Source organism: Apium graveolens, chromosome 6, assembly GCF_009905375.1.
Source record: "Apium graveolens cultivar Ventura chromosome 6, ASM990537v1, whole genome shotgun sequence".
Taxonomy (NCBI): Eukaryota; Viridiplantae; Streptophyta; class Magnoliopsida; order Apiales; family Apiaceae; genus Apium; species Apium graveolens.
This window is the reverse complement of record NC_133652.1, coordinates 149,822,246-149,849,869: the sequence shown is the minus strand read 5'-3', so window position 1 is coordinate 149,849,869 and position 27,624 is coordinate 149,822,246. Positions and strand designations below refer to the sequence as shown.

The following is a 27,624-nucleotide window of genomic DNA, read 5'->3' as shown; positions in this document are numbered from 1 at the left end:
TATAGAGAACTTGAGACCTCTACAAGCTAAATTAACTATAGAGTACTAGAGATCTCGATAAGCCAATATACTTATCGAGATGTCAAGTTCTCTATAGATCAAACTGGAGATCTCGAGGTAAAATCTCAAAGTACAAAATTGCAAACCAGTTCAATATCCAAGATTAACAATTAACAAACAATCCAAACAGCTGGATTGACAAGTCTACAAAAAGCAGCTTGAAGAATGTGCAAGATCAATGGTGAAGATTAACTGACAAAGGAGGATCAAAGTAAACACGGAATGCTAAAGATATGCTAAGCCAGAAATAGAAGATATACTTTTCTATAAATGGAAATGACAAGTGACTATTTACAAAAGCTAATAGCATGTCTAATTGTACACTGTATAAACCAGCAGTTAACTAAATTATGAAGTTAACACTAGTCCTTAAGTCAGAGTAACAATTTAGATAGAAAATCTTGTAACACTCTCAAGTAGAAGCTAAGCTCTTTATCAACAAAGAGCCTAAAAATTTTGTAGCAAAAAATTCTTAATTTTAATATAAAATTAAGCGAGTTTTGAAGATCTGTAATCTTTATTCTTGCAAGTTTAATTTCTGTATGAACATACTTTCACTACAAGATTTAATTCACTTTGTTCAACCATAAAATATTCAAGAAAAGATTAAAAACAGTAAAACACATTCACCCCCCCTCTGTGTATTATTCATTTCCTAACAGGCCGGTTGGTCAGTCAATAATATTCTAATTGATATTGAAGTCAACTTCCTTCCTATCAGTTTAAAATATAATTCATATCGAATCCAGTTTAAATTCTAATTAATATTGAATACTATATTATTCTAATTTATATTGAAGTGAATTTCTTTTGCCAACTTAGATTCTAATTTATATCGAACTCTATATTATTTTAACTGATATTAAAGTCAAAATATTTATGAATTTAATTTGTAATTAATTAAATTACAAATAATCTTTATTATACCGATAAATTTAAATATTATTTAATTAAACTATAAAATAGATATTATAATATCTATTATATAGATATTATAGATAAATATTATTATATATAATATTAAAAGATATTTTAATAGGTATAATGGCCTCGGGATGAAACGTAATAATTTACAATTTTCATCTAGGCTAAAAAAAATCATTAATCTGGGTTAAATAAAATTTAAAGTAAATTAAATATAATTAGTTATATTTGGTTGGTATAATGTGCCTCAGTTAAAGATAAAATAATAAATATTATTAATACGGCTAAAAATATTATATTATTGATACATAGTTAAAATAATATGTTATATTCATCTGGACTAAAAAAAATATTATACAATTGATCCAAACTTAAAAAAAATTAAATTCAAAATATAATTCAACCAACTATAACAAAATCATATATACTATTTATCTGTGTAAAAAAATTTATCTTATTGATCTGGGATAAAAAAAATAAAATCAAACTAAAAATAAAATGAGCCTCGCGTTAAAACACAATAACTTAAACTATTAATGGAGGATAAATAAAATTAATATCAGACTAAGGATAAATCATATATTATTGATTTGAACTAAAACTGAACTTTTAATTAAAACATATTTTTTTTGTATACACACGTAGAATTATCAATTTTGTTTAGTCATAAAAATATTTGTGTCTTAATATATTTATCATGAAATTATATCATTTAAAAATTTAAAATAAAAAAATTTAATAAATTTTATCAAAATATTTTAATTATATAATATTACATCAAAAGTTTTGGTACGGTATGTATTTTTTGGTACATGCTAATTGCAACCCTATCTAAAATAAAATTTAAAACAAACTAAATACAATTACTTAAATTTTGGTTTATATATTTACGGGTTTTATTATATGTCTATAATATATATACTATTTAAAATAATATTAAAGACGAAACATTGAAATTTATGTGCGTAGTCGTATGATCATCTGTATTTTGGTCATCCCCTACATTTAATTATATTTTACATAAAACACTTTCAATAATAGATAAATATTCACAATATGATTATATATATACGAATAGAGTTTAATCTGTATAATGAACTCAGACCAAAACAAAAGAATATATATACTAATTCACTTGAGCAAAAAAACATCATATTGTAGAATCGGTCTAAAAAAATTAAATTAAAAGATAATTCATTTTTAGGTATATTGATCCCGAAATAAAAAAAATATATAGTGTTTATCTTAGACTAAACAAATTTATACTATTATACAGATTAAAAAAATACAGTTAATTGAATTTGTGAAAAAATAAAATAACCAGCAAAAGGGGGTCATTTGTCAAAATGCTGATTGGCGAGACTGTCCGCCCAAAATACGCATTCAATACGCATGTCTGACACATATATTATGTTTTTTAAAAATTCATAAAGAATACTTATCTCGGAGACAGTGTCTACAGTAACTTAATACACATATAGACACTGAATACGCATCTCCAACATTCGTATTCGGATTACTATAGACACCAGCTTATGGTCCTTACGATATACGGGTCTTAGTTAATATTAATAGTATTTGATTAGTAAGATCTTATTCATAATAATAATGTAAGTGTTTGTTGTTGGTGAGTGAGATTCGAATCTGAAAACTTATATGTATTTTTATAAATAATATATATGTTTGTTGTTAACGGTATTTGAAACTGAGAATTTATATGTATCTTTAAAATAATAATATAAATATTTGTTGTTGACGGGATTCGAAGATGAGAACTTGTGGAGTGTATTTTTTTTAGTATTTGAATTTAACAGCTCTAATTATTTGATGAAGAAGATCCGACTGTCGTGATGAAGGGATAACCAAGATGATGGGTTAATCAAAATACAAATTATACCGCATTACAGATATTAAAGTATAATATAGATTACAAACGCGTATCTTTACAAAAAATTTAAAAATACAATACACAAGTCTAGAATGCGTTTTCACTAGACATTTTGGACGGAATTTACTGCCAATCAGCATTTTTGGGCAGTTAGAGCTGGAAAGTAGTGTATTTTGGACATTCTTTCTTTGTTGTATCGCTATAAAACAAAATAATAAATACTACTGAGACAGTTAAAAAAATTACGCTATTAAACCGGCTAAAACAAAATTAGAATTAAAATATAATTCGTTGATCGATATAATGACGTCGGACAAAAACAAAATTATGTATACTACTCATTCAGGCTAAAATAAAATAATAGTCAACCCAAGCTCATATAAAATTTAAAAATAAAATAAATATAATTACTTGAATTTGATTAATATAACAGGCTAATAAAATTATGGGTTATATAATACATATACTATCTATACTATTTAAAATAATCGTGGATCGCAGGAGTACACTTCTTTAGGCACAAAAAAATTAGTTAATAAAATATTAAAATAAATAAATAAAATAATAATTTTTTAAAATATCGTAAATCACATGGATTATAGACCAATATAGGTATTGAACAAGATATATCACATTATTAGACTTATTCTAATATGTGTGTGGACGTAAAATTCCGTCCATTTTCAAGCGGGTCAATGATTTTATTAATGTTAGAGATTCATTTAATTTTTATTTCAGTTTTCGATAATAACTGAAATATTCGGTTTGTTTTCAATTACCAATTTTTGATCATTTTAATTTGGTTAAACAAATTAAAAAAATTGCTTTTGGCTAACAAAATGCGCGATCTATCATGCTTGAGTCTCCACTAAAAATATAACTAATCACATATGACAAAACAAAAATTTGTTAATCTTTTTGCAGCTGATTCATTTACCTTCATTTTTAATTTTATGATCATTACTTTGAGTGAGAAATAAAATTACGGGATCAAACTTCATCAAATAAATAAATAAAATAATTAGTTAATGAAAATTGATGAGGTGGGGGATATTGTAACGTAAATTTAATAAATAACCCGTTAAAGCTGCCCACCTATCAGTTTTTATTTGGTTGATACTCCGGTGTATCAACATTAACAATGTTTCCATGATTTAAATTAACAAGTTTTAAACACCCCTTTCTAACCAGCATTCAAAATTAGGTATATACCATAATTACATATAGACAAAAGACCATAAAACCTTGTCAATAAACTCCAAGTGGCAATTTTGCAGTTTTGTACATATTCAAGGCCAAGAATTTAACAAATCAACTATATTAAGCAATCCCATCCCCCTTGCTCAATATTATCATCCCATTCCCAGAAAAACCCAAAAGTCAAAGAGTCCCCAAAAAAAGAGAAAAAAATGAGTCAGGTGACACAGGAAATCAGGGCCAAGGCTACAGAAATGTACACTGGCCATGACATATGTGAAGAAAAATCCAAGACTTTGCTAGTTGAAATGGGCTTACCAAATGGCCTTTTACCACTCCAGGACATTGTAGAATGTGGGATCATAAGAGAAACTGGCTATGTTTGGCTGATTCAGAAGAAGAAAGTTGAGCACAAGTTTGAGAAGATTGGTAAACTTGTGTCTTATGGCACTGAAGTCACTGCTGTTATTGAAAAAGGCAAGATCAAGAAACTCAGTGGTGTCAAGACTAAGGAGCTCTTACTTTGGGTCACATTGAGCGATATTTATACCGATGATCCGCCAACCGGGAAAATCACCTTCAAGACTCCTACTGGCCTCTACAGGACTTTCCCCACATCCGCTTTCGAAGTCGAAGATGGAGCTGCTGTCAAGGAGGTTTAATTTGTGCATGGACCGAAAATGCAACATATATATGGATCAGGTCAAGATATCTGATATGCATGTCATCAACTATTATTATGATGCTAATATATCTATTTCTATTATAATGTTTTTTACTATCACTGCATGAATATTTGAGATTTCAATGGAAATAAAAGTCTTGATTGATGATCAATTTGTATTCGGATTTATGTGACAGGAGAGTTTTTCTTCCTGCAAACTGTAAAACTTTTGTTAATGATGGATGTTATGGGATAATCTGATGTATTTGGTAAGTGGTTGATATGTTTATGTGCAAGTAATTAATTATAGTTGCAGTCAACAAACAAATTTATGAATGCGAGCTTAATAAAGTATGAGGACACGGTATCAGTTGGCCATAAGAAAACTTCAAAATGAAAACTACATGTATGGTGTGTGTACACGCAGCGTGTAGACAACAGACCAACCCAAGTTAGAAGAAAACAGACAGCTGTTGACAAAAAAGGTTAACTATACCTTGTAGGAAATAAGCAATTTGATCGATAATCCTTTTTGATATCTCGCAAACATTTTCTTATCACATTGTGCAAGACTAATTTTTACCCGGACATGACATTCTAGACATATTTCTCCCAAAATTCTAGAAGTCTGAAAAATTTCAACATAAACGCTACTTCTTTAAACATCGTTATGGCAAAATCAAGCTACAGATGTTGCATGTGATTTCAAGTAAATAACTTGAGATCTGATCATAAAATTTATGGTCTCTACTCTCATGATACACTGTGAGCTGTGACTTGTGCCCTTTTAGAGTATCCACCCTGCTGGGGAGATGATTCCCCAGGTAGAGGACACTTAAGTCTAGAAAACACTTGAGAGCTCTTGATCTCTATTAATTAGTCACAAACTTTTCTCTGTAAGTTCCTACGAAGTAGTGTAGACGCCTCCCTAGTCATCCTTCTACTAATTAGAGGCTTAAGAACGTCGATCTATCTACTGATTTTAAGAAATAACTCCCAAGACTCCCTAAAGTAAAAGGGCCAGAAAAATAAAAACTAAAATGTTAAACAAATCATTACTTATAGTCTTATATAGTATTCTTAGGCAATTCCTCTCTTCAAAGCCTTTTTCTCCCAAGTCTATCTATTTATTTCCTTATCTAATTACAAAGACAGTGTTTTCATATATTGTTAGCCTAATTCCCGAGTTGAAAGTGTTGTGTTTGCTAGAAGGTTGTTTTTTTAAGCAAGGTTGATTACTAGTAAAAGCTTATATACTCACATACGTGCATCTCCATTAGGACTCGAATCCTCAACCTCTGGTAACTAGACATTAGACGTTTCTTGGTGATTTAAATGTGCATGCACTAAGACTCAAATCCTCAACTCTTGGGAAATGTGCAAGTAGATCCCTGTGAAACACAATGATTAAATGATCTTATTTAGGTTCACCAGACAATCGTAAAATCCTGAAGAGAATGATGGTACTACTTGAACACCCGCCTGGCGCAGATGTTGTAGTAAGTAATGCTGTTGGAACCTTGGGACGTTTTTTGGTGATTTGGATGCTTATCAGTTACCACACTACTAATAGCAAGTAGATCCCTGTAAAACACATCAATTAGAAGATCCTAAAGGCATCTCAGAGTGCCAAAAATTGTTTATATTGTCCAAGTTAATAAAATTTAGCAATTTTTTCCCTATATGTTATATTTCATCTACATCGATTCTAAAGTTGCTTCAATCATAAAATTGTAAAAATGAATGATGGTACTACTTGAGCACCAACCACCGCATGTGTTCTATTTAGTAAAATGATTTTTTTAAGGTCCGTCCATGAGCACACGCTAACAACCACTTTTTTCTTGGAACATGTTTTAACTTGCAGAAAATAGATGTGCAAGTGAGAGTCTCTAAATACTTAGTAGTGAGAAACTCAAATTTATTGTCACTAAACTATTGGAAGTCAGATTATAACAGTTGTCATGTCCAGGCTTCTAAACAAGGATTAATTAAAAGTAATCGGCCTATCATGACGGTGGCAATCTTTGTAATTTTAGACAAGTCCAAGGACAAATGCATGGCATTCTGCTATATTAACCCCTCCACAATTTACCCCATTCCACCACATCTTTCATATTGTCAGATAAAAAAAAGAGAGAGAGAGAGAGAGAAACACCCAAACAGTAGGAAAAAAATGTCTCAAGTGACAGAAGAAATAATAAGCAGTGCCTCAGAGATTCACTATGGCAATGAGCTTTGCAAAGTGAAAACACAGTTGTTGCTCTCAGAAGTAGGCTTACCAAATGGCCTCCTTCCTTTGAAAGACATGGAAGAGTGTGGTTATGTCAAAGACACTGGCTTTGTTTGGCTCAAACAAAAGAAAAAATGTGAGCACAAGTTTGATAAAGTAGGCAAACTTGTGTCTTATGCACCTGAAGTCACTGCAGTTGTTGAAAAAGGCAAGATCAAGAAACTGACTGGTGTCAAGACTAAGGAGCTATTAATGTGGGTCACATTGAGTGATATCTATCTTGATGATCCTCCCACCGGAAAAATCACCTTCAAGACTCCTACTGGCCTGTTTAGGACCTTTTCTGCTTCTGCTTTCGAGGTTGAGGAAGCTAAAGATGTGAAGATTGCTAAGGGAGAAAATGTAGCTGCCAAAGAAGTTGAAGTTAAGGAGGTTTGATAGTGCAACTTTTCAAGCCAGGGAGTCTAATAGTTTGTATTTCCTTTCAGTTGTTATGCATGGGAGCCATGTTTTAAGTAGGTTAGCACCAAAAAAATGCATCATGTCATATTTGAGCTCTATGTATGCCACGATTGCAGGTTTGCTGTAATAGTTTGAGTGTGCTATTATTTCCAAATTTATAACTATTTTCAAGAATTTCAGCCACCTCAACTTTTTAAAATCGTAATATATGAAACGATTACATAAATGTCTACCGGGAAACAAGTCGTATCCCTGGTATTTTCTGGATGACGAAATCGATCTTCCTAACATCCAAGAGTTCAACGTTCGGTATATGCCATTTTAGAATATTTTCGAAGATCAACGAAACCAACTCCGATACTGCTAAATCTTAATTCGAATCGCTGGAGTTCTCCATCAAGTCTACTTTTGAAATGGAGCTAAACCAAATAGACAATACGGGTATGGTATGTAAATGTTGTCATAAATAAATTCAGCAGTACATTCAACTACCAATATGAATGGTTAAAGAGAAGTTCTTAACTGGTCACCAATACAGTTTGCCAAATTAATAACAAGTCAGATGAAAATTTTAGTGGCATGCTGAATATACAGATAATCACATTGCGCTGTCTGTCTGTACAGTAATATTATTTTGAACTAGCAAGACAAAGTCCTGCAAAATGGGATCACTCAACTTCCTATATTTCCTGTTCTTTCACTTGCTATAAATTTGACCATTCGAAATGTAATCAATGACACAATTATGAACCGACCATTGTTTTTTCATTACTTGAGTCAAAAAATGTGAGTCATTTTCTTGTTACGGGCTCTAGTAGGTCGAGTTTCGAACCGGGCTGACTCGTTTAATTAGTCGAGTCTAAAACTCTATCTGAATTCGATTCGTTTTTCATTAATATTTTTCGCTACATCCTCCTTAATTCTTTACATCGAGGGACGGGGTTCCACGCCCTTTAATACTTTAATTAAATGTAGTGGCATTAATTTTTTTTAAAAAAAATTCTTTTTAAATAAAAATATTTTAATGGAGTGGCGTAATTTTTCTACTGCATGTACATTCCTAGAGTAGTGATGTTTTTCCAAAATGAAACTTAGTTGCTCAACATCTTGAACTAGCCATCTCTTAGATGAGATTGTTAAAAGATTATTAATTCCTAATGAAATGGATGTAGCAGTTGCTTCTTGAAAACCCAGAGTCTTTACTTGATCTCAGATGTGTGATGTATATGTCATTCCGAAGTGATCTATTAATCTATTAATAAGTGGTTTCGTGACAGTTCCGTCTATCACTTTATTGTCAAAAACCAGATTGGCCCGTTCTGTCATAAGTACTTCCATATTTTGCTGAGTAGAATTTGACAATGAGTTTGAACATAAGTACTTCTATATTTTTCCGAGTAGGATTTGACAATAAATTTAAGTCAGTGATTGGAAAACTTCTTTTTCTCGATCTTAATTCGCATATAAATTCCGAAATTCCCGTCCTAGTTGAATCAGAGATGATTTTTGAACTTTCCATATATAGAAACGAAATAGAAAGAGATAGAGTAGAAACACAGTTGTTATGTCAATGACACTAATAACATCTTGTTATTCCCAGTGGACTAACAATGAGATTTACAGAAGGGGGGTTGAATGTAAATCTCTAAACTTTTTCAAGTTTTGAGTAGTTTCTAAGGCTAAGTGTTTTAGTGAGCAAATGTGTGTGAATGGCTTAAAGCTAATGCAGACAGATATATATTCAAACACAAATGTAAAGAACACAAAGAACTTAAAAACTTTTCTGGTGGATTTGTTGTTCCACCAGAGATGTGTTATTTCAGAAAATCTGTGATTCAAAGAATTAAATCACAGCTGCTTCCTAGTACAAACTAGATGATTTTCTCTCTGAATTTTTCTAAACAGCTCTGAAAAATTCACATCTAATTACTAGCTGCTACTTGGTTTATATATCACCAAGTTTACAAGTGAAGACAAAACTGTAAAATACAATTAAAAAGGCTCTTCACATGTTTCTTCTTCATTTCTCTATCCAATGCAATTTAGGCTTAGCTGTTAATCTTTGAATACTTCCTTGTTTGTACCAGAATGGAAATGCTGCATTTTCTTGATTCCTCCTAGAGGCTTCCACATTCCAGTTTGTCTCTGTCAACCCATGTGCCTCTGTCAACTTATGAATTGTCACTATCAACTGCTAATGAACTAAGCATCCGTTGAAGCTTTCATCCGTTGATGCCTTATCCGTTGAGGATTTATCCGTTGAAGCTTTATCCGTTGATGCATTATCAGTTGAAGTCTTTATCCGTTAAAGCACTTATCCGTTGATGGATATTATCCGTTGAAGCATTAGAGACATCCGTTGAAGCTTTGTTTCTTATCCGTTGAAGATCTTCAATATCAGTTGATACTTCTTCACTTATACAAAATTACAAGGCATGAAATATTTACAATTAGCTCTCCTATTTGCATATCCACTAGTAGTCAACATGACTGATACTTTCCTACAACATCTAAGAATTACAACTTGAATCCAGAGAATGAAATGTGCTACAATACTAAACTTATTGCTAAGTAAAGCTACTCCTTCAACGGATAGACAAGATGGTCTTTTCCGTTGAGATTACAAACACTAGATTTCTACTTTAGTGTTTTGTTTAACTTATCATCAAACTAATACACATATTCCTAACAATCTCCCCCTATTTATGTCTACTAGAACTGTAGGCATAAATTTGGGTTTAGCTTGATGATAACAAAATACTTGACAAATATATTAACTGTAATAAAGCAGAAATTCAAAAGTGCTACAAAAATGTATATGCTGAGATGGAATTGAAGAATTACATTGTTTCCAAGGGTGCTCCTTTAGCCTGAGCAGATTAATTTCTTTTCCTTTGATCCCTTGTTTTCTTTCCTAGCCTCCTGTCATTCTCCTCTATTTGAAGTTGAAGTTGTCTGTAGAACTCAGCTTCATTTTCTTCATTGATGTCCAACTTAGATTGCATATCCTTGAGAGTTTCATTACTGGCAATCTTGAGCTGATCTTCAAGTCTGAAAAATCTTCTGACTCCTTTGTTGTCTCTGAACTCCATCAACCAATGAGGTGATTTGTGAACTGTAATTTCTCTTTCTTGAATGAGTAATGTTCTAGGCAAGGCATTGGGCTCCCACCAAGTTTTCCTTATGTTGGCAATCTTGTTGAGAATCTCAGTCTTGACAGTCCTGGTAAAGCCATAATCCCTTTGTATGGCTGAGTAGACTCTAACCAAGGTAGAGTAGCCTTCATTCAGAATCCTGTAGAGAGGCCAAGTTCTTTCCCCACTTCCTTTGTATTTGAACACTAGTCTTTCTGGTAGCTGTATATAGGCAGTTATTCCCCTTACTTCCTCCAGCTCATCCAGATAGAGTTCAATGTCTGAAAATTCTTTTATGTCACAAATGTGAACATAATCATCCTTAGAGGCTTGTGGCTTAGGCTTAGGCTTCTGAGTGAATTTGATTGAGGTTTTAGAGGGTGTTGATTTGATTCTTCTTTTCTGCTTCTTTGATGGTGGAGAAGAGGTTAAGAAGGTGGGCAATTTGATGGTGTCCCAATCAATTGGTTCCTCCTTAGGAATGATTGTTTCACCATGAATGTTTATGAAGGGGTCAGGCACAATGGGTTCAGGAATAGAAGGTAGTGGTTTGGATTTTGATTGGGTTTCTTCAGTCTCATCTACCATCTTTCTCTTTGTATTGGCCTTCTTTCTGTTCCCTTTCTGCCATTCCTCTCTTTCCTTACTTCTTTCTTCCATATCATTATCAACCATGTCCCCCATACCTTCATCTTCACTTTTGTCTTTAATTTCTTTCTTTTCTTCAGCTTGACTTGACTTTAGCTATTTTTCAAGCTTTGCTTGTGCTCTTTTGTCAGCCTTTAGCTTTTTGGCTTCTTCCTTCAACCTTCTGGTTTCTTCCCTCTTGGCTATTGAGAATTTGGGATGTCCTTGCATCACACAGATGCTCTTTCCCTCTCTAAAGATAATAGCCATGTTCCTCCTTACAACCACATCCATGGTCTCTTTGTGCTTTATGATACTTCCACCCAAAACCTTGTCTTCATCAGGCTTTGGAAGAGGAAAATCCACTTCTTTCATCTGAGCAAGGCTTAGAGGATTCTTTGTAGAGTCCTTATTGGATATGTTGTTGGGCTTGAGAACCATAGGTTTCAGATTCTTGGAAGAAGTCTCTCCAACCTTATTCCTCCTTACTGGCTTGAGCTCCATAATAATTGTTTCCACCTTTGTGCTATGCTTCACAGATTGTGATTTAGAAGTTGTAGAACCAAAAATTTGTTGCATCTTTTCATCAATTTTCCTCCTTTGCTCTTTGACTTGCAATTCAGCTGCTGCTATCTGGATTAGATCAATTCCATCAAGCTTTCCTTTGATTTGAATAGTTGGAGAAGTGGTGATGGCAGGAACTAGCACTTGAGATATTTGAACTGTTGTTGATGGCTCTCCTTCCCCCTCCCCTTTATTCTCCCCCTTTTTGTTATCATCAAGGGTAGGGGTCAAGTCTTGTGCTTTTGCCAGCTGCATTAGTAGATTTGTCTGAGTTTGTTGATTCTGAAGAATGGTGACCATAGAGTCTTCAATGATCTGAACTCTGTCTTTCAACCTGGCCATCCTCTTGTCAGCATCAGATGCTTTCCTCAGTCTCCCCAATAAATCTTGCATAGTACCATAGGGCATGACTGAATCCAACTTCTCAGCATTGTAGGATTTCAGATCAGCAATGTCCTGCTTGAGTTCATCCATACTTAGATTCTGTTTGAAATGCTGCAACTGCAAGAGATGCAGAGAGTCCAGATGAGCTTGAAGAATTGCCTTGGTACCAGCATCTGTAGTCTCCTGAAGGGCCTTCTGAATAGTCATTACTTGCCTGACCAAAGTTACACCAAACTCTCCTGGTGTAGATGCCTTTGCCCATGCCCAATCAGGTAGATCTGGAACAGAACTTGGGCCTGCTTCTCCCCCTAAGTTCATGCTCTCATCCAAAGAATTAGAGTCATCATCATTAGAATTTACTCCAAATTCTTCAGATGGCTCACCAGCTTGAGAAGGCAGCCTGTTAACAGCAGCTTTGTCTCTGAGAAGAGATTCTGAAGTGTGTACAATGTTTAAAGTCTGTTCTGCCTCCACATTTCCCTGAGCAGCCAACAATTGATAGGCTGGAACAGGGTGAGTAAAAGTGTCAGCATCCAAGGAAATGTTATCAATTACAGCTTTGTAATGTTACTGAAATTGTCTTTCCTTTTCTGCATCATCCACTATCATTGACTCGCTAGCAATGGCTGGATCCACCCTTATAGCTTCTGTACCTGCCTTTCTCTCATTTTCTCTATTTTCTTGCATCAGGGGCTCCCCCTGGCTCACACACACCCTCACACCCTCACCCTCACCTTCTAAGGTGGCACTCCCCTCACTCACTTTTGCCATGCTGGAAGAAATAGCATGCATATGGTGACTCTCAACCTCTCCTTTTGCCTGGGAGCAACCCAGCCTCTCACTCAAATTATCACTCCCTTCCCTCAAACCTAAAAGTGATTGTACAGTAACCATGTCCTCTACTGTTGGAATTGTTTCTGTTATATGTGTAGAGACCATCAACGGATAGGGAGTATCCGTTGAAGTGGAAACTGATGGTATCAACGGATAACTGCTGTTAAGCTTATCCGTCGAAGAACAACCACTTGTCAACGGATGAGAGATATCCGTTGAAGAAGGAAAAGATGTAGATATAGAAAGTGACATAATTGTTGAATCTGTGTGAATTGATTTTAAGTGAGGTGACACAGATTCTTCAACTATATCTGAAAGAATTGGCTGATGATCCAACAAATCATCGAAAAGATGATGATCATCAGGTTTTGAGTGGGGCTCCTCCCTGAGTTTTAATGAGGGAGAATCAGGAAGTGATGTGAATATCATATCCACATCCAGAGAGGGTGATGGAGAGTTTGATGATGGATGTGTTTCTATTATGAGAGAATGGGGCTGTAACTCCACATTTGCTGGAGTCACATCAAGCTAAATTTGAGAAGGCAAAGATACAGGTGGATGTATCTGTGCTGTGTGTGCCCCTTGTGTGGAAACTAGGGTATTGGCCTTCTTCTTCCTTGAAAAGGCTTTGATTGGTGAATGTGTGGCTTCAGTGTCCCTCCCTCTTTTGTTCTGTGTCCCTGGTTGGGGACTATTTTCAATAGTTGCACCCTTTTGGGAGGATGCAACTAGGGATGTGTTTGACTCCTTTTGAACCACCACAGTCTTTTGAGAGACTGTGGCTTGGCTGGCTGGGGTACCACTCACCTCTCCCACCTTATCCTAGGGGGTTTCTTTATGTTCACCCCTCCCCTCACCACTCACACCCTGTTCACTCCCTTCAGGGTTTATGGTAGTTGTTACAACTGTTGTCTTTTGAGAAACAATAGAGGTGGTTTTCTTTGACTTGTGTTTTGAAATTTTAGTTTTGGTGGCTTTGGTAGGAACCTGTTTGAACAAAGACACAGATTTCATTTCCACACTGGAAGGCAAAGAAACAATGGGGTTGGAGACAGTAGGAGTTATAGAAGTGTTTACCTCACTTACCTGTGGTGCATTCATGATTGGCAAATATACCAATGGCACCTGGCTGTTGAGGTTCATTCTCAAAAGGTCTGCAAGGACCTTTTTCTCTTATGCCCAGCATTTGAGTTTATTGTTCTCATTAGATATAACCAATCCTTCAGCAACATGGTTAGCCAATAATATAAAGAATCTAGCATAGTAGATGTTATGTGGTCTATTAGCTTTGTTACCTAATCTGGAACCTAATTCTAGCATGACACAGTTGCTAAAATTAAAGTACCTATCAGAAACTAGCATATAGAGCATATTAACAAGAGATGAAGTTATGGCATCAAAATTGCTAATTTTCCCAGAGAAAACCTTGATAAAGGCATCTCCAAGAAAACTCCATTCTTTCCTAAGGCCCTTCCTTCTAATACTACCTAAACTAGCAGAATCAAAAGCATAGCCTATGGAATCTAACATAGCAGATACATCTTTATCAGTGTGTGGTGTCATGGCATTATTCTCAGGCAACTTCAAGCAAGATTGTATATCATCACAGTTAATGCAATAATCCTTACCTTTGAGAGAGAAGGCAATAGTCATCTCTGTGGAGTTGAACTCTGCAGTTGTCCAAATCTCCTCAATCACCTCACAGTAGATGGTTGGGGCTTCCAGCATTGCATAGCTTAGTTTCAGTTTTTGAAGAAGTCCATCATCTTGTGATAATCAGAATGGGCTTCATTCTTTTCAACCAAGGCTACGAAATTATTCTTTTCATAAACAAATCCAGATTGAGACATAATTTTGACTACTGGTGCCATTGTTGTGAGTAGAGGTTGCAGAGAAAAACTTGAGAATTTTGGGAGAAAAGGAGAATAAAAATTGCAAGAAAGCATAAAGTGAAAATTAGAATTCAATGGGCTTTTATATTTTCTTGAATTAAAACATAAATAAAATGATTAAATGATACTTTTAAATAAATTACAGCCGTTTAAGAATAAAGAAAACTGTAGAAATTCTGAAAACTGCCTTTAATACAAATATATACAACAGTGTATATCTGTATCAATGGTTAAGTAAAAGAATCAACGGCTGTGACTTACTTAAAGTAACTGATGTGACACTTCAACGGATAAGGTAAATAGTTATCCGTTGATGATCAACACTATTTTATCCGTTGAGGGATAAAATTACCAGAAATGTATTTGTCTTTCAACGGATAATGAACATCCGTTGATAGAACAATTTTGGCTTTCAACGGATAGGGAATATCCGTTGATAGAATAAGTCTTAATTAAAGCCAACTTTGTTCTTGCAGTAAATTCATTTCAGGCTTCAAGGCAGATTATATAGAGGACATAAATTTATGAATAATTAAGCATACCTAGCTCACTTACTAATCTTGTGAATGTTAATTCATCAAGTGGCTTGGTAAATATGTCTGCAATCTGCTTTTCACTTGGAACAAAATGAAGTTCCACTGTACCTTTCATCACATGTTCCCTAATGAAGTGGTACTTGATGTCAATGTGCTTGGTTCTTGAGTGCTGCACTGGATTTTCAGTAATGGCAATGGCACTTGTGTTGTCACAGAATATAGGTATCTTGTCAACAGTTAGTCCATAGTCAAATAGTTGATTCCTCATCCATAGTATCTGTGCACAGCAACTACCAGCAGCAATGTACTCAGCTTCAGCTGTTGATGTAGAAACAGAATTTTGCTTCTTGCTGAACCATGACACAAGTTTGTTCCCTAGAAATTGACAGGTGCCAGTTGTGCTTTTCCTGTCTATTTTGCAGCCTGCATAATCTGCATCTGAGTAGCCAATTAGATCAAAACCAGACTCTCTAGGGTGTGGCGCCAACCAAACCCCGGTCAGAAGTTTGGGGTCCACACACACACCTTAATTATAACCTGCTTATAATAATAATAAAGATAATAATAATATATGCAGTGACCCTACTTACCAACCACCACGGACCGTAACAGGTTAAAGTATGCACACAAGCCAAACACACTAATATATTACAAACCGTTCAAATCCCAACTATTTCAAACTCAAACTGAGTATTAAACATTATTACAAACTTTTACAAACTTCAATTATCCCAAAAGAAGCCTACTAGCTCAGCTTTCTCAACCTAAACCCCTAGCTCTCGCGCTGGACTGGGGATCCTTGCTACTAACTGGTTCCTTTTTAACTGGAAAGAATATAAACAACATCGCACGAATGAGCTAACTAGCTCAGCAAGTCACAATGACAAAACTGAGAATAATGATCATCAGGTGAATATGATTATGATATCAAGTGAACATTGGATTATGATTTAGAATTGGATATTATACTTTTAATTTAAAAACCAAGGTTAGGCTGTTGATCAGTCACGCACTAACCCCGAGCAAGGCACACAGCATTGCTCTAACTACTGGATCCAAGGCACACATTGGCCTAACTTGACCATTTTATGGTCTGACCATGAATCTGGTCCACCATTTTATAAAAACAATCCAATTCTAACATAATAACAGAATATGCAATAATAAACAATAACCGAAATCATTAACAACAATAAATGTTTAACAATGAAAGGGTTTCAATCCTTGTAAGGATCAATAAGGCAATTTAAAAGCTTGGATGCTGGGTAATGAAAGAATTGGATAACAAAGGAATAAACATTCCAGGGTTTCAAAGATTTAGGCTTTCAAAGCATAGGATACAAGGATTGAATGTACAAGTAATTCAGTTCAGTGTTTGGGATTTTATTTGCATGTATTTGTGGAGTAGTATCGTATACTTGAGGTTCGTGTTTGGGTATACAACAATCAATGGTCTAGAAAGAATAAGGTTCATGGCTCAAGAACAATAACTGGAATCAGGGTTTAGGTTTCAGTGCTTCAAAGCACTTGCAATATCAACAAGACTATCACGTATTACAATATTTCGAGAAAGTTCGGAATACTTGCCTGATATTAGCTTACTACACTGCACTCGCTTCCAATCACAAGCGTCTTACTCCTCAACTATCTGTTTCCCTTTCCTACGTCTTGCCTCTTCTGCTTACATAACATAAGCATCTATCAATAATTTGCTCATGGAATTCTATTCAACACATACTTCTATCTACCCTTCGTTTTACCCAAATCCGATTAACGGATTAAAAGTTATACAATAATCAAGTAAACACAGAATATATAGACCGATAGTCAATTAACAAGTCACATATAGCATATAATACATCACATAATCAATGATATATCATTTATAAAGAAGTCTCGGGTTATAAATAGGCTTTCTGGTATTTAAAATAATTTTTAAAACATTTTTCGGAATTAAAACGGGTCGTTGGATCAATTTCGGGTTAATAAACAGGGTTCGGTTGGCCAATTCTGGCTCCGAAATAATTTTAGAATAATTCTCGAGCCTTGAAAATAATTTAGAATAATATTTTAAAGCTCGAAACTATTTTTCAGAATTTTTAAATCATTTTTAAATAATTAAATCTAATTAAATAATTAATTAAAATCAATTAATAATTAATTAAATCAATTAATCAATTAATTTTCGAATTAATTGACCAATTAATCAATTAGAAATTAACTGAAATTAATTAACTAATTAATTTAGATTTATTTGTGAATTAAAAATAATTTTCAGAATTAAAATAATAATTTTTAGAATTTTCAGAAATTAAAAATGAATTTTTATAATAAAAATAAATAAGAAATATGATTTTTAAACATTTTTAAAACAGAAATCCAATTTTTGCAATGTCTGGAAACTACAGGGACCAAACTGCATCGTTTTCAAAACTATAGGTACTAAACTGTAATTTTCCAGGGGGTCGTCGGAAAAGAGTCGGGGATGGTCGGAGAACACGTTCCCGGCGTACTCACCCCACCAACACCTCCAGATCACATCTACAGGTTACCAGGAACACAACCATGTAATCAAAACAACCTAACAATCCCTGAGTTGGCCGCAATTTGGCCGTGAAATTTTCCAGTTTCCGGCGAACATCGGAAAACTTCAAAACACAACTCCCTTCTCTACAGACCTCGTTGGTTCATGAAACTTATACGACTAGATTGCAAAATTCACAGAGAACACAACTCACTATAACACAACATCAATCTATCACAGAATAAGATTAGGGAGGTAATAATATTCTGTATAGTGGGTTGTATGCCCGCAAGGGTTGGCTCAGCTGGTTAAAGAGAGGAAAACTATCCTCTTGGTCACAGGTTCGAATCCCACGGGAGGAGAATTTATGATTATGCCTCCTGAGTCAGAGCCTGTCGCTTAAATGCGGTTTACCTTGGTTCACGTGGTTTGCAGGCTATTGCGTGAGCCCGTAGGTTTACCCAGTGCGCACCCGAAGGGTAGCGGCTGCGGGTTACCTACGATAAAAAAAAAAACATTCATACGGGTTATAAACCCTAATTTTAAAATTCGAAAATCAAACTCAAATTTGAATATGTTATTGAACTCCAAATCAGACGTATGACATATGAAAATCATCAGGAAAACAAGTTCTACAACATGCAATCATCAAATCATACAAACAATCATCCGAACAAAAATTCATATTTTTAATAAAATAAATTCGAATATAAATAAATTTTTAGAAAAATAACCTTGATTTCTGCAGGTGTATGGATTATAGAATCTGGTAGAGCTCTTCAAGACCTTCAGATTGGTTACTCGAGCTTTCCAAACCGAATTCAATAACACCTCCTAATGCTTGTTTGATTCTTAGAACAATTTTAGGAAATTAGGGTTTTTCTCTGAAAATTATATAATTATCTGTCTGCAATTGATTTTGATACGAAATAAAATACGGTAAAAGGCTATTTATAATTACGGAAAATTAGTATCCCGTTGGATCATTTCGGAAATAAAACGGTACGTTTATTTGTAAAAACTGATCCAAATGGTATCGGTTTTCGGGATAATTATCCAAATCAGTACAATTTGTACTGCGGTCTTGGTCTCAGCGCCTGGTTACACGTATTACGAAGTGATAATTGTGATAGTTTAATAAAAAGCTCCCGTTTATCGAAAATACGGGTTTTATTGATTTACCGAAACGAATATTGTATCGAAAAATGTTGCGCCGGGACCCGCGCAGGACAAACCGTACGCCAGATCGAAAAAGTCGAAACATGGAAAATGCTCGGAATATTACAATTAGGTTAGGAAGGAGTTCTCGAAAGAGTTTCGGGTTCCAAAAATGTAACAACGGTTGACGTCGGTTGGTTCCCGTTTTTATAAAATAGATTTTAATTACTCGGAAAAAGATTTTAGAAATTTCAGATTATTCTTATAAAACCATAAACCAACATAAAAATAATTAGGAAGATATGACAATTATCTATATTTTATTTTGGACATATAAAAATTAAAATACTCAATTAATATTATTTTTGAATAACCAAGTACAGATAACACTTTAACAATTTACTCACAGAAAAGATACTGAACACACATAATAATTATATAATAGCAAAAATAATTACACGATATATCCCGGATATTACATCCTTCCCCCCTTAAAATGATTATGTCATCAGAATCTCCTAAGAAAACAAATGAGGGTACTTTTCTCTCATATCACTTTCTAACTCCCAGGTTGACTCTTCAACCTTTGGGTTTCTCCATAATACTCTTACTAACTTTACCACTTTATTTCTCAATATTTTCTCTCTCTCTCTCTTCTAGAACTTCTATCGGGCTCTCTATATATGACAAATCTGCTTGAAGCTCTATTGGCTCATATTCTATTACATGCCTGGAGTCTGGATTATATTTCTTAAGCATTGATATGTGAAAAACATTGTGAATGTGCTCCATGTGCGGAGGTAACGCCAATTCGCAAGCTATTTTGCCAATACGCTTTAGGATTTCAAAAGGTCCGACATATCTTGGGTTTAGCTTCCCTTTCTTCCCAAACCTCGTTAGTCCTTTCCACGGTGATACTTTCAATAATACCAAGCATCCTTCTTCAAATTCCATGTCTTTTCTTGACTGGTCTGCATATTTCCTTTGACGATCTTGTGCGGCTATTAATCTTTTCTGGATAATTTCAACAACTTCCTTTGTCTGCTGTACCAATTCGGGTCCGAGTATTTTGCGTTCTCCTACTTCGTCCCAATATACTGGAGATCTACATTTGCGTCCATAAAGGGCTTCATAAGGTGGCATCCCAATACTGGCGTGATAACTGTTGTTATAAGCAAACTCTACCAGGGGTAAATGCTCATCCCAACTTCCTTTAAAATCAGTAGCACAAACACGTAGCATGTCCTCGATTGTCTGGATCGTTCTTTCACTTTGGCCATCCATTTGGGGGTGATAGGCCGTACTCATATTCAATCTTGTTCCCAAACATTCTTGAAAACTCTTCCAGAATCTTGAATTAAACCTTGGATCTCTATCAGATACGATAGACACTGGGACTCCATGACGAACTACGATCTCTTTCAAGTACATATGAACTAACTTGTCGAGCGAAAATCTTTCATTTATAGGCAGAAAATGAGCTGACTTGGTAAGTCTATCTACTATAACCCAAATGGCATCATGATTAGTCCTTGTCCTTGGTAATCCAACTATGAAATCCATGATAATATGTTCCCACTTCCATTCTGGAATCTCCAATGGCTGTAGCAATCCGCTTGGTCTCTGATGCTCTGCTTTAACTCTCTGACAGGTATAGTATTTGCTAACCCATTCCACAATTTCCCTCTTTATATCTGGCCACCAATAATTCTTCTTTAAATCTCTGTACATTTTGGTACTCCCTGGATGGATGGAATATCTTGAACTATGTGCCTCTTGTAAAATTTCATTTTTCAGCTCCGTTACTGGTGGAATCCAAATTCTTAAAGAAAACCTAAGAATACCTTGATCATCTTGTTGCGTGCATAATTCCTCACCTACCAAACTGTTTATATCTTGATCCATTACCTCTTTTTGGCATTTCTTTATTTTCTCCAATAACTCCAGTTGGAAAATCATACTGTACACTTTTGCTTCCTCGGGCTTGGAAATTCTAATCTCCAATTCCAATTTTTGAAATTCTTTATATATCTCTTCAGGTACGGATAACACATTTAACCTTTCCTTCCGACTTAACGCATCTGCTACGACGTCCGCCTTACCGGGATGATAATTAATCGAGCAATCATAATCCTTGATCAATTCTAACCATCTCCTTTTTCTTATATTAAGTTCCTTCTGGGTAAATATATATTTCAAACTTTTGTGATCCGTGAAAATCTCACACTTTTCTCCATACAAATAATGTCTCCAAATCTTCAAAGCGAAAACTATAGCTGCTAACTCTAAATCATGAGTAGGGTACTTCTGTTCGTGTGGTTTCAATTGCCTTGTTGCATACGCAATCACCTTGTCGTGCTGCATAAGAATACATCATAATCCTTTGTAAGAAGCATCGCTATAAATTACGAAATTCCCTTGATCGTCTGGAAGTGACAAAACAGGTGCCGTGATTAATCTCCGCTTCAATTCCTGAAAATTTTCTTCGCACTTGCCATTCCATATAAACTTTTCATTCTTTCGTGTAAGCTTTGTCAATGGTGTTGCAATTCTTGAGAAATTCTGAACGAATCGTCGATAATATCCTGCCAATCCCAAGAAACTTCTTACCTCAGTGGGTGTTCTCGGTCTTTCCCAATTCGTAATTGCCTCGATCTTTGCCGGGTCCACTTTGATCCCTTCATTACTGACTATATGTCCTAAGAACTGAACTTCCTGTAGCCAAAACTCACACTTCGACAATTTAGCATATAACTTCTTTTTCCTTAAAATCTCCAAAGTTGTCCTTAAATGTTCCACATGATCCTCCTCCGTCTTTGAATAGATCAAAATATCGTCTATAAATACTATAACGAACTTGTCCAAATAGTCCTTGAAAATTCTGTTCATCAGGTCCATAAACGCTGCTGGGGCGTTGGTCAATCCAAAAGACATTACTAGAAATTCATAATGCCCATACCTTGTTCTGAAAGCTGTCTTTGGTATATCTTCTGGTTTGATCTTCAGTTGATGATATCCCGATCTTAAATCGATTTTGGAGAAATACTTGGCTCCCTTCAATTGGTCAAACAAATCATCAATTCTGGGTAACGGATACTTATTCTTGATTGTCAACTTGTTGAGCTCCCTATAGTCGATGCACAGTCTCATGCTTCCATCCTTCTTCTTGACAAATAATATCGGTGCACCCCACGGGGATACGCTGGGTCTGATTACTCCTTTCTCTAACAGCTCTTGTAATTACTTTGCTAACTCTTTCATCTCAACGGGTGCCATTCTATACGGGGCCTTGGATACCGGTTCGGTTCCAGGTGATAAGTCAATTGCAAATTCAATTTCTCTATCTGGAGGAAGTCCTGGTAATTCGTCGGGAAACACGTCTGGAAATTCCTTCACAACTGGAATATCTTCAAGTTTTGCTGGCTCCTGACTTCTGTCGATCATATATGCTATGAAATGCTCACATCCTTGTCGTAGTAACTTCTTGGCTTGAATCATCGTTAAGAACTTCTTTACCTGCTTCTGTCCCTTGAACGTTACTATTCTTTCGTCTGGCGTTTTTACCATTACTTTCTTATTTCGACAATCTATCTGAGCATCATACTTAGATAACCAATTCATCCCTAATATAACGTCAAATTCTCCTAACTTAAACGGTATCAAATCTACACAAAACTTACTACCATAAATCTCAATCTCACAATTCCCATAAACTTGGTTAATAGTTATACATTCTTGATTTGCTAATTCCACAGTCATTATTTCATTTAAATACCCAACTGGACAATTTAACTTACTAACAAAATCTTGTGAAATAAACGATCGAGTTGCTCCCGAATCTATTAACACTTTGGCACATAAAGAATTTACATTAAGCGTACCTGCCACGACATCCGTATCCTGGATCGCATCCTTCACCGACATGTCAAAAACTCTAGCCCTTGGAGTCTCATTCACTGTTGGGGTAGATCCCATAATCCTTAATGCATTACTGACTGGGGCTGGTGTCTTGCAATCCCTGACCATATGTCCTGGCTTTCCACATTTGAAGCATGTAAATCCAATGACTGGAACCTTCACTGCTGGATTTCGGATAGGTTGATCCTTATTTGCTGGCTCTCTTGCTGGCTGATTTCGGCACTCCCTCGAGTAGTTCCCTTTCTGGTTGCATTTAAAACATACCACATTCAACTTGTTACAAACTCCTCCATGCTTCTTTCCACATACTTGATAATCTGGAAAGGTTAATCTCAACTGATTCGGCTGATTCACATTAGCTGGACGATTACCCTGGCCTCCGTCTCCTGCATTTTGTCTCCTGAAATTAAAATTTCTCCCTGGCTGAAACTTGCCCTTCTTAAAATTTAGAAACTTCCCTATTTGTGACTGACCCTCACTTCCCTCAACTTTTCTTTTCTTACTTTCCTTATCTTTCTGGAACATCTCACTCTCTGTCTCTGCGATCATAGCCTTCTGTACAACCCCGACATAGGTATCCAATTCAAAAATAGCTACCTTCCCTCTGATCCATGGCTTCAAGCCTTGCTGGAATCTCTTAGCTTTCTTTCTATCAGTATCAACATACGACGGCACATACCTTGACAATTCCTCAAACTTCCCCTCATAATCTGTTACCGACATGTTCCCTTGCTTTAATTCTAAAAACTTCAGCTCCATTTGATCCTGAACAAACTGAGGAAAATACTTTTCTAAAAATAATTCCTTAAACCTTTCCCAAGTAATAACATCTGTGCTTTCCAATGTCTTCACCATCTCCCACCAATAGGTGGCCTCATTCTTCAGATAGTAACTTGCAAATTCAACCTTCTGCTCCTCTTTCACTTTTACCAAGGCAAATGCCTTCTCTATTTCCTTTAACCACACATTTGCTTCAATTGGCTCTAAGGAACCCTTGAATTCTGGTGGGTTTACTGCCTGAAAAGTTTTGAAAGTTACCTGGGGATTGGTCTGTCTCTGCTATTGTTGTGCCAGGTGAACTGTTTGTTGGGCCAAGATTTGAAAAATCTGGGCTATTGCTGGGTCCATGGGTCCTGGGTTCACATTCTGGTTTGTATCATCTTGGTTGTTATTGTTGTTGTTGTTGGTTTCTTCATTCTAGGTGTTGGTGCGGGTATTTCTTCTGGGAGGCATTTTCTGTAAAGAATCAATCAATTTATTTAGCTTTTGAATCAAATCTTTGTATAAAAGAAAAGTTTTGTAAAATAGGAATATCTCTTTTTGAAAACAGTTGTAACTAAGTAAATTGCATGCTTCTTTACAGAATATAAATAGTTATGGAAAATAGGGTACATGGTATCACAGGGTATACTGGTGCAATAAAGTAAATGACAGTGTTGGAAAGGAAAAAGGTACTGATATATAGATCAAAAGTTTTAGGTAGTACAAGCGTAAAGACGCTTCGAAAGTAAAAGCAAAAAGGGTACAACAACCTACTCACTAGTCAGCATCGCTAGTCTATAAATATAACTCAAAAGTCTACCGATACACACTACACACTACTGTACATACTACATAATCATAACAACACTGCTCAGCATCTCCATCTCTGAATCTCTGGCTCATGGCAAATCTGGACCTCCTATCTCCTCAAGCTCCTCTAGAACCCACTTAGCCCACTCCACTAGGAAATCAGGGGTGATGTCCTCATGTGTAGCCTCAGCAATCCTCACAGCAGCTGCTCTACGAAATGCCTGGAGCCTCTCCCTAAGTCGCCTCTCACCACTCCCCATCTCTCTGGTACGCATGATATGCAATAACTCCTGGATCTGACCCTGTAGGAATCGCTGCTCCATAAGGCAAGCCTCAAACTGATGATATGGGACAGGATAGGAAGAGAACTGGAAAGGTACTCCTGTGACTGAATGACTAGTAAATCCTGAATCAGCAGGTGGGGGTCCTTTAACAGGTGGTCTCATGCCTGGAGGTGGAATAGCCTGCAATGGTACGGGCTGCAACATCGGTAGAGGTAGAATAGCCAATGCTGGTGGAATAACGGGACGTGGATCCGATGCTGGTGCTCCAACTGAAGGCTCTGAGTGATCAGCTGATACGGGAATAAAAGAGTCGGCCATCTCTGCTATCTGAAATCATATCGTAATATAAGAATCTTGTACCACGACGCAACCTATACTAATACCGGTTATACCATAACACTCAACCTCTCGACGTTCTATCATCCTATACCTTACTTCTAATCCTATCCCTCTACCCATTCCCGTTAACCTAGGCTTGTGTCAGTGACTTATAACCTGTAGCTCTGATACCAAACCTGTGGCTCCTTCCAAATCTGGGTCAGAAGTTTGGGGTCCACACACACACCTTAATTATAACCTGCTTATAACAATAATAAAGATAATAATAATATATGCAGTGACCCTACTTACCAACCACCACGGACCGCAACAGGTTAAAGTATGCACACAAGCCAAACACACTAATATATTACAAACCGTTCAAATCCCAACTATTTCAAACTCAAACTGAGTATTAAACATTATTACAAACTTTTACAAACTTAAATTATCCCAAAAGAAGCCTACTAGCTCAACTTTCTCAACCTGAACCCCTAGCTCTCACGCTAGACTGGGGATCCTTGCTACCAACTGGTTCCTTTTTAACTGGAAAGAATATAAACAACATCGCACGAATGAGCTAACTAGCTCAGCAAGTCACAATGACAAAACTGAGAATAATGATCATCAGGTGAATATGATTATGATATCAAGTGAACATTGGATTATGATTTAGAATTGGATATTATACTTTTAATTTAAAAACCAAGGTTAGGCTGCTGATCAGTCACGCACTAACCCCGAGCAAGGCACACAACATTGCTCTAACTACTGGATCCAAGGCACACATTGGCCTAACTTGACCATTATATGGTCTGACCACGAATCTGGTCCACCATTTTATAAAAACTATCCAATTCTAACATAATAACAGAATATGCAATAATAAACAATAACCGAAATCATTAACAACAATAAATGTTTAACAATGAAAGGGTTTCAATCCTTGTAAGGATCAATAAGGCAATTTAAAAGCTTGGATGCTGGGTAATGAAAGAATTGGATAACAAATGAATCAACATTCCAGGGTTTCAAAGATTTAGGCTTTCAAAGCATAGGATACAAGGATTGAATGTACAAGTAATTCAGTACAGTGTTTGGGATTTTATTTGCATGTATTTGTGGAGTAGTATCGTATACTTGAGGTTCGTGTTTGGGTATACAACAATCAATGGTCTAGAAATAATAAGGTTCATGGCTCAAGAATAATAACTGGAATCAGGGTTTAGGTTTCAGTGCTTCAAAGCACTTGCAATATCAACAAGACTATCACGTATTACAATATTTCGAGAAAGTTCGGAATACTTGCCTGATATTAGCTTACTACACTGCACTCGCTTCCAATCACAAGCGTCTTACTCCTCAACTATCTGTTTCCCTTTCCTACGTCTTGCCTCTTCTGCTTACATATCATAAGCATCTATCAATAATTTGCTCATGGAATTCTATTCAACACATACTTCTATCTACCCTTCGTTTTACCCAAATCCGATTAACGGATTGAAAGTTATGCAATAATCAAGTAAACAAAGAATATATTGACCGATAGTCAATTAACAAGTCACATATAGCATATAATACATCACATAATCAATGATATATCATTTATAAAGAAGTCTCGGGTCATAAATAGGCTTTCTGGTATTTAAAATGATTTTTAAAACATTTTTCAGAATTAAAACGGGTCGTTGGATCAATTTCGGGTTAATAAACAGGGTTCGGTTGGCCAATTCTGGCTCCGAAATAATTTTAGAATAATTATCGAGCCTTGGAAATAATTTAGAATAATATTTTAAACCTCGAAACTATTTTTCAGAATTTTTAAATCATTTTTAAATAATTAAATCTAATTAAATAATTACTTAAAATCAATTAATAATTAATTAAATCAATTAATCAATTAATTTTCGAATTAATTGACCAATTAATCAATTAGAAATTAACTGAAATTAATTAACTAATTAATTTAGATTTATTTGTGAATTAAAAATAATTTTCAGAATTAAAATAATAATTTTTAGAATTTTCAGAAATTAAAAACGAATTTTTATAATAAAAATAAATAGGAAATATGATTTTTAAACATTTTTAAAACAGAAATCCAATTTTTGCAAAGTCTGGAAACTACAGGGACCAAACTGCATCGTTTTCAAAACTATAGGTACTAAACTGTAATTTTCCAGGGGGTCGCCGGAAAACAGTCGGGGATGGCCGGAGAACACGTTCCCGGCGTCCTCACCCCACCAACACCTCCAGATCACATCTACAGGTTACCAGGAACACAACCATGCAATCAAAACAACCTAACAATCCCTGAGTTGGCCGGAATTTGGCCGTGAAATTTTCCAGTTTCCGGCGAACATCGGAAAACTTCAAAACACAACTCCCTTCTCTACAGACCTCGTTGGTTCATGAAACTTATACGACTAGATTGCAAATTTCACAGAGAAC

The 27,624-nt window shown here is 35.4% G+C and overlaps 2 protein-coding genes across 2 annotated transcripts; both read left to right on the top strand.

The window, feature by feature from the left end:
* Positions 1 to 4,219: 4,219 nt before the first annotated feature.
* On the top strand, positions 4,220 to 5,016 carry LOC141666567 (uncharacterized). Its single transcript, XM_074472631.1, has one exon. It carries the CDS (start codon positions 4,282 to 4,284, stop codon positions 4,729 to 4,731), a length of 450 nt encoding a protein of 149 aa, XP_074328732.1. The 5' UTR covers positions 4,220 to 4,281; the 3' UTR covers positions 4,732 to 5,016.
* A 1,713-nt stretch (positions 5,017 to 6,729) lies between these two features.
* On the top strand, positions 6,730 to 7,611 carry LOC141666566 (uncharacterized). The gene has a single exon (XM_074472629.1). The coding sequence runs from the start codon at positions 6,745 to 6,747 to the stop codon at positions 7,402 to 7,404; it is 660 nt and encodes a 219-aa protein (XP_074328730.1). The 5' UTR covers positions 6,730 to 6,744; the 3' UTR covers positions 7,405 to 7,611.
* Positions 7,612 to 27,624: the final 20,013 nt, after the last annotated feature.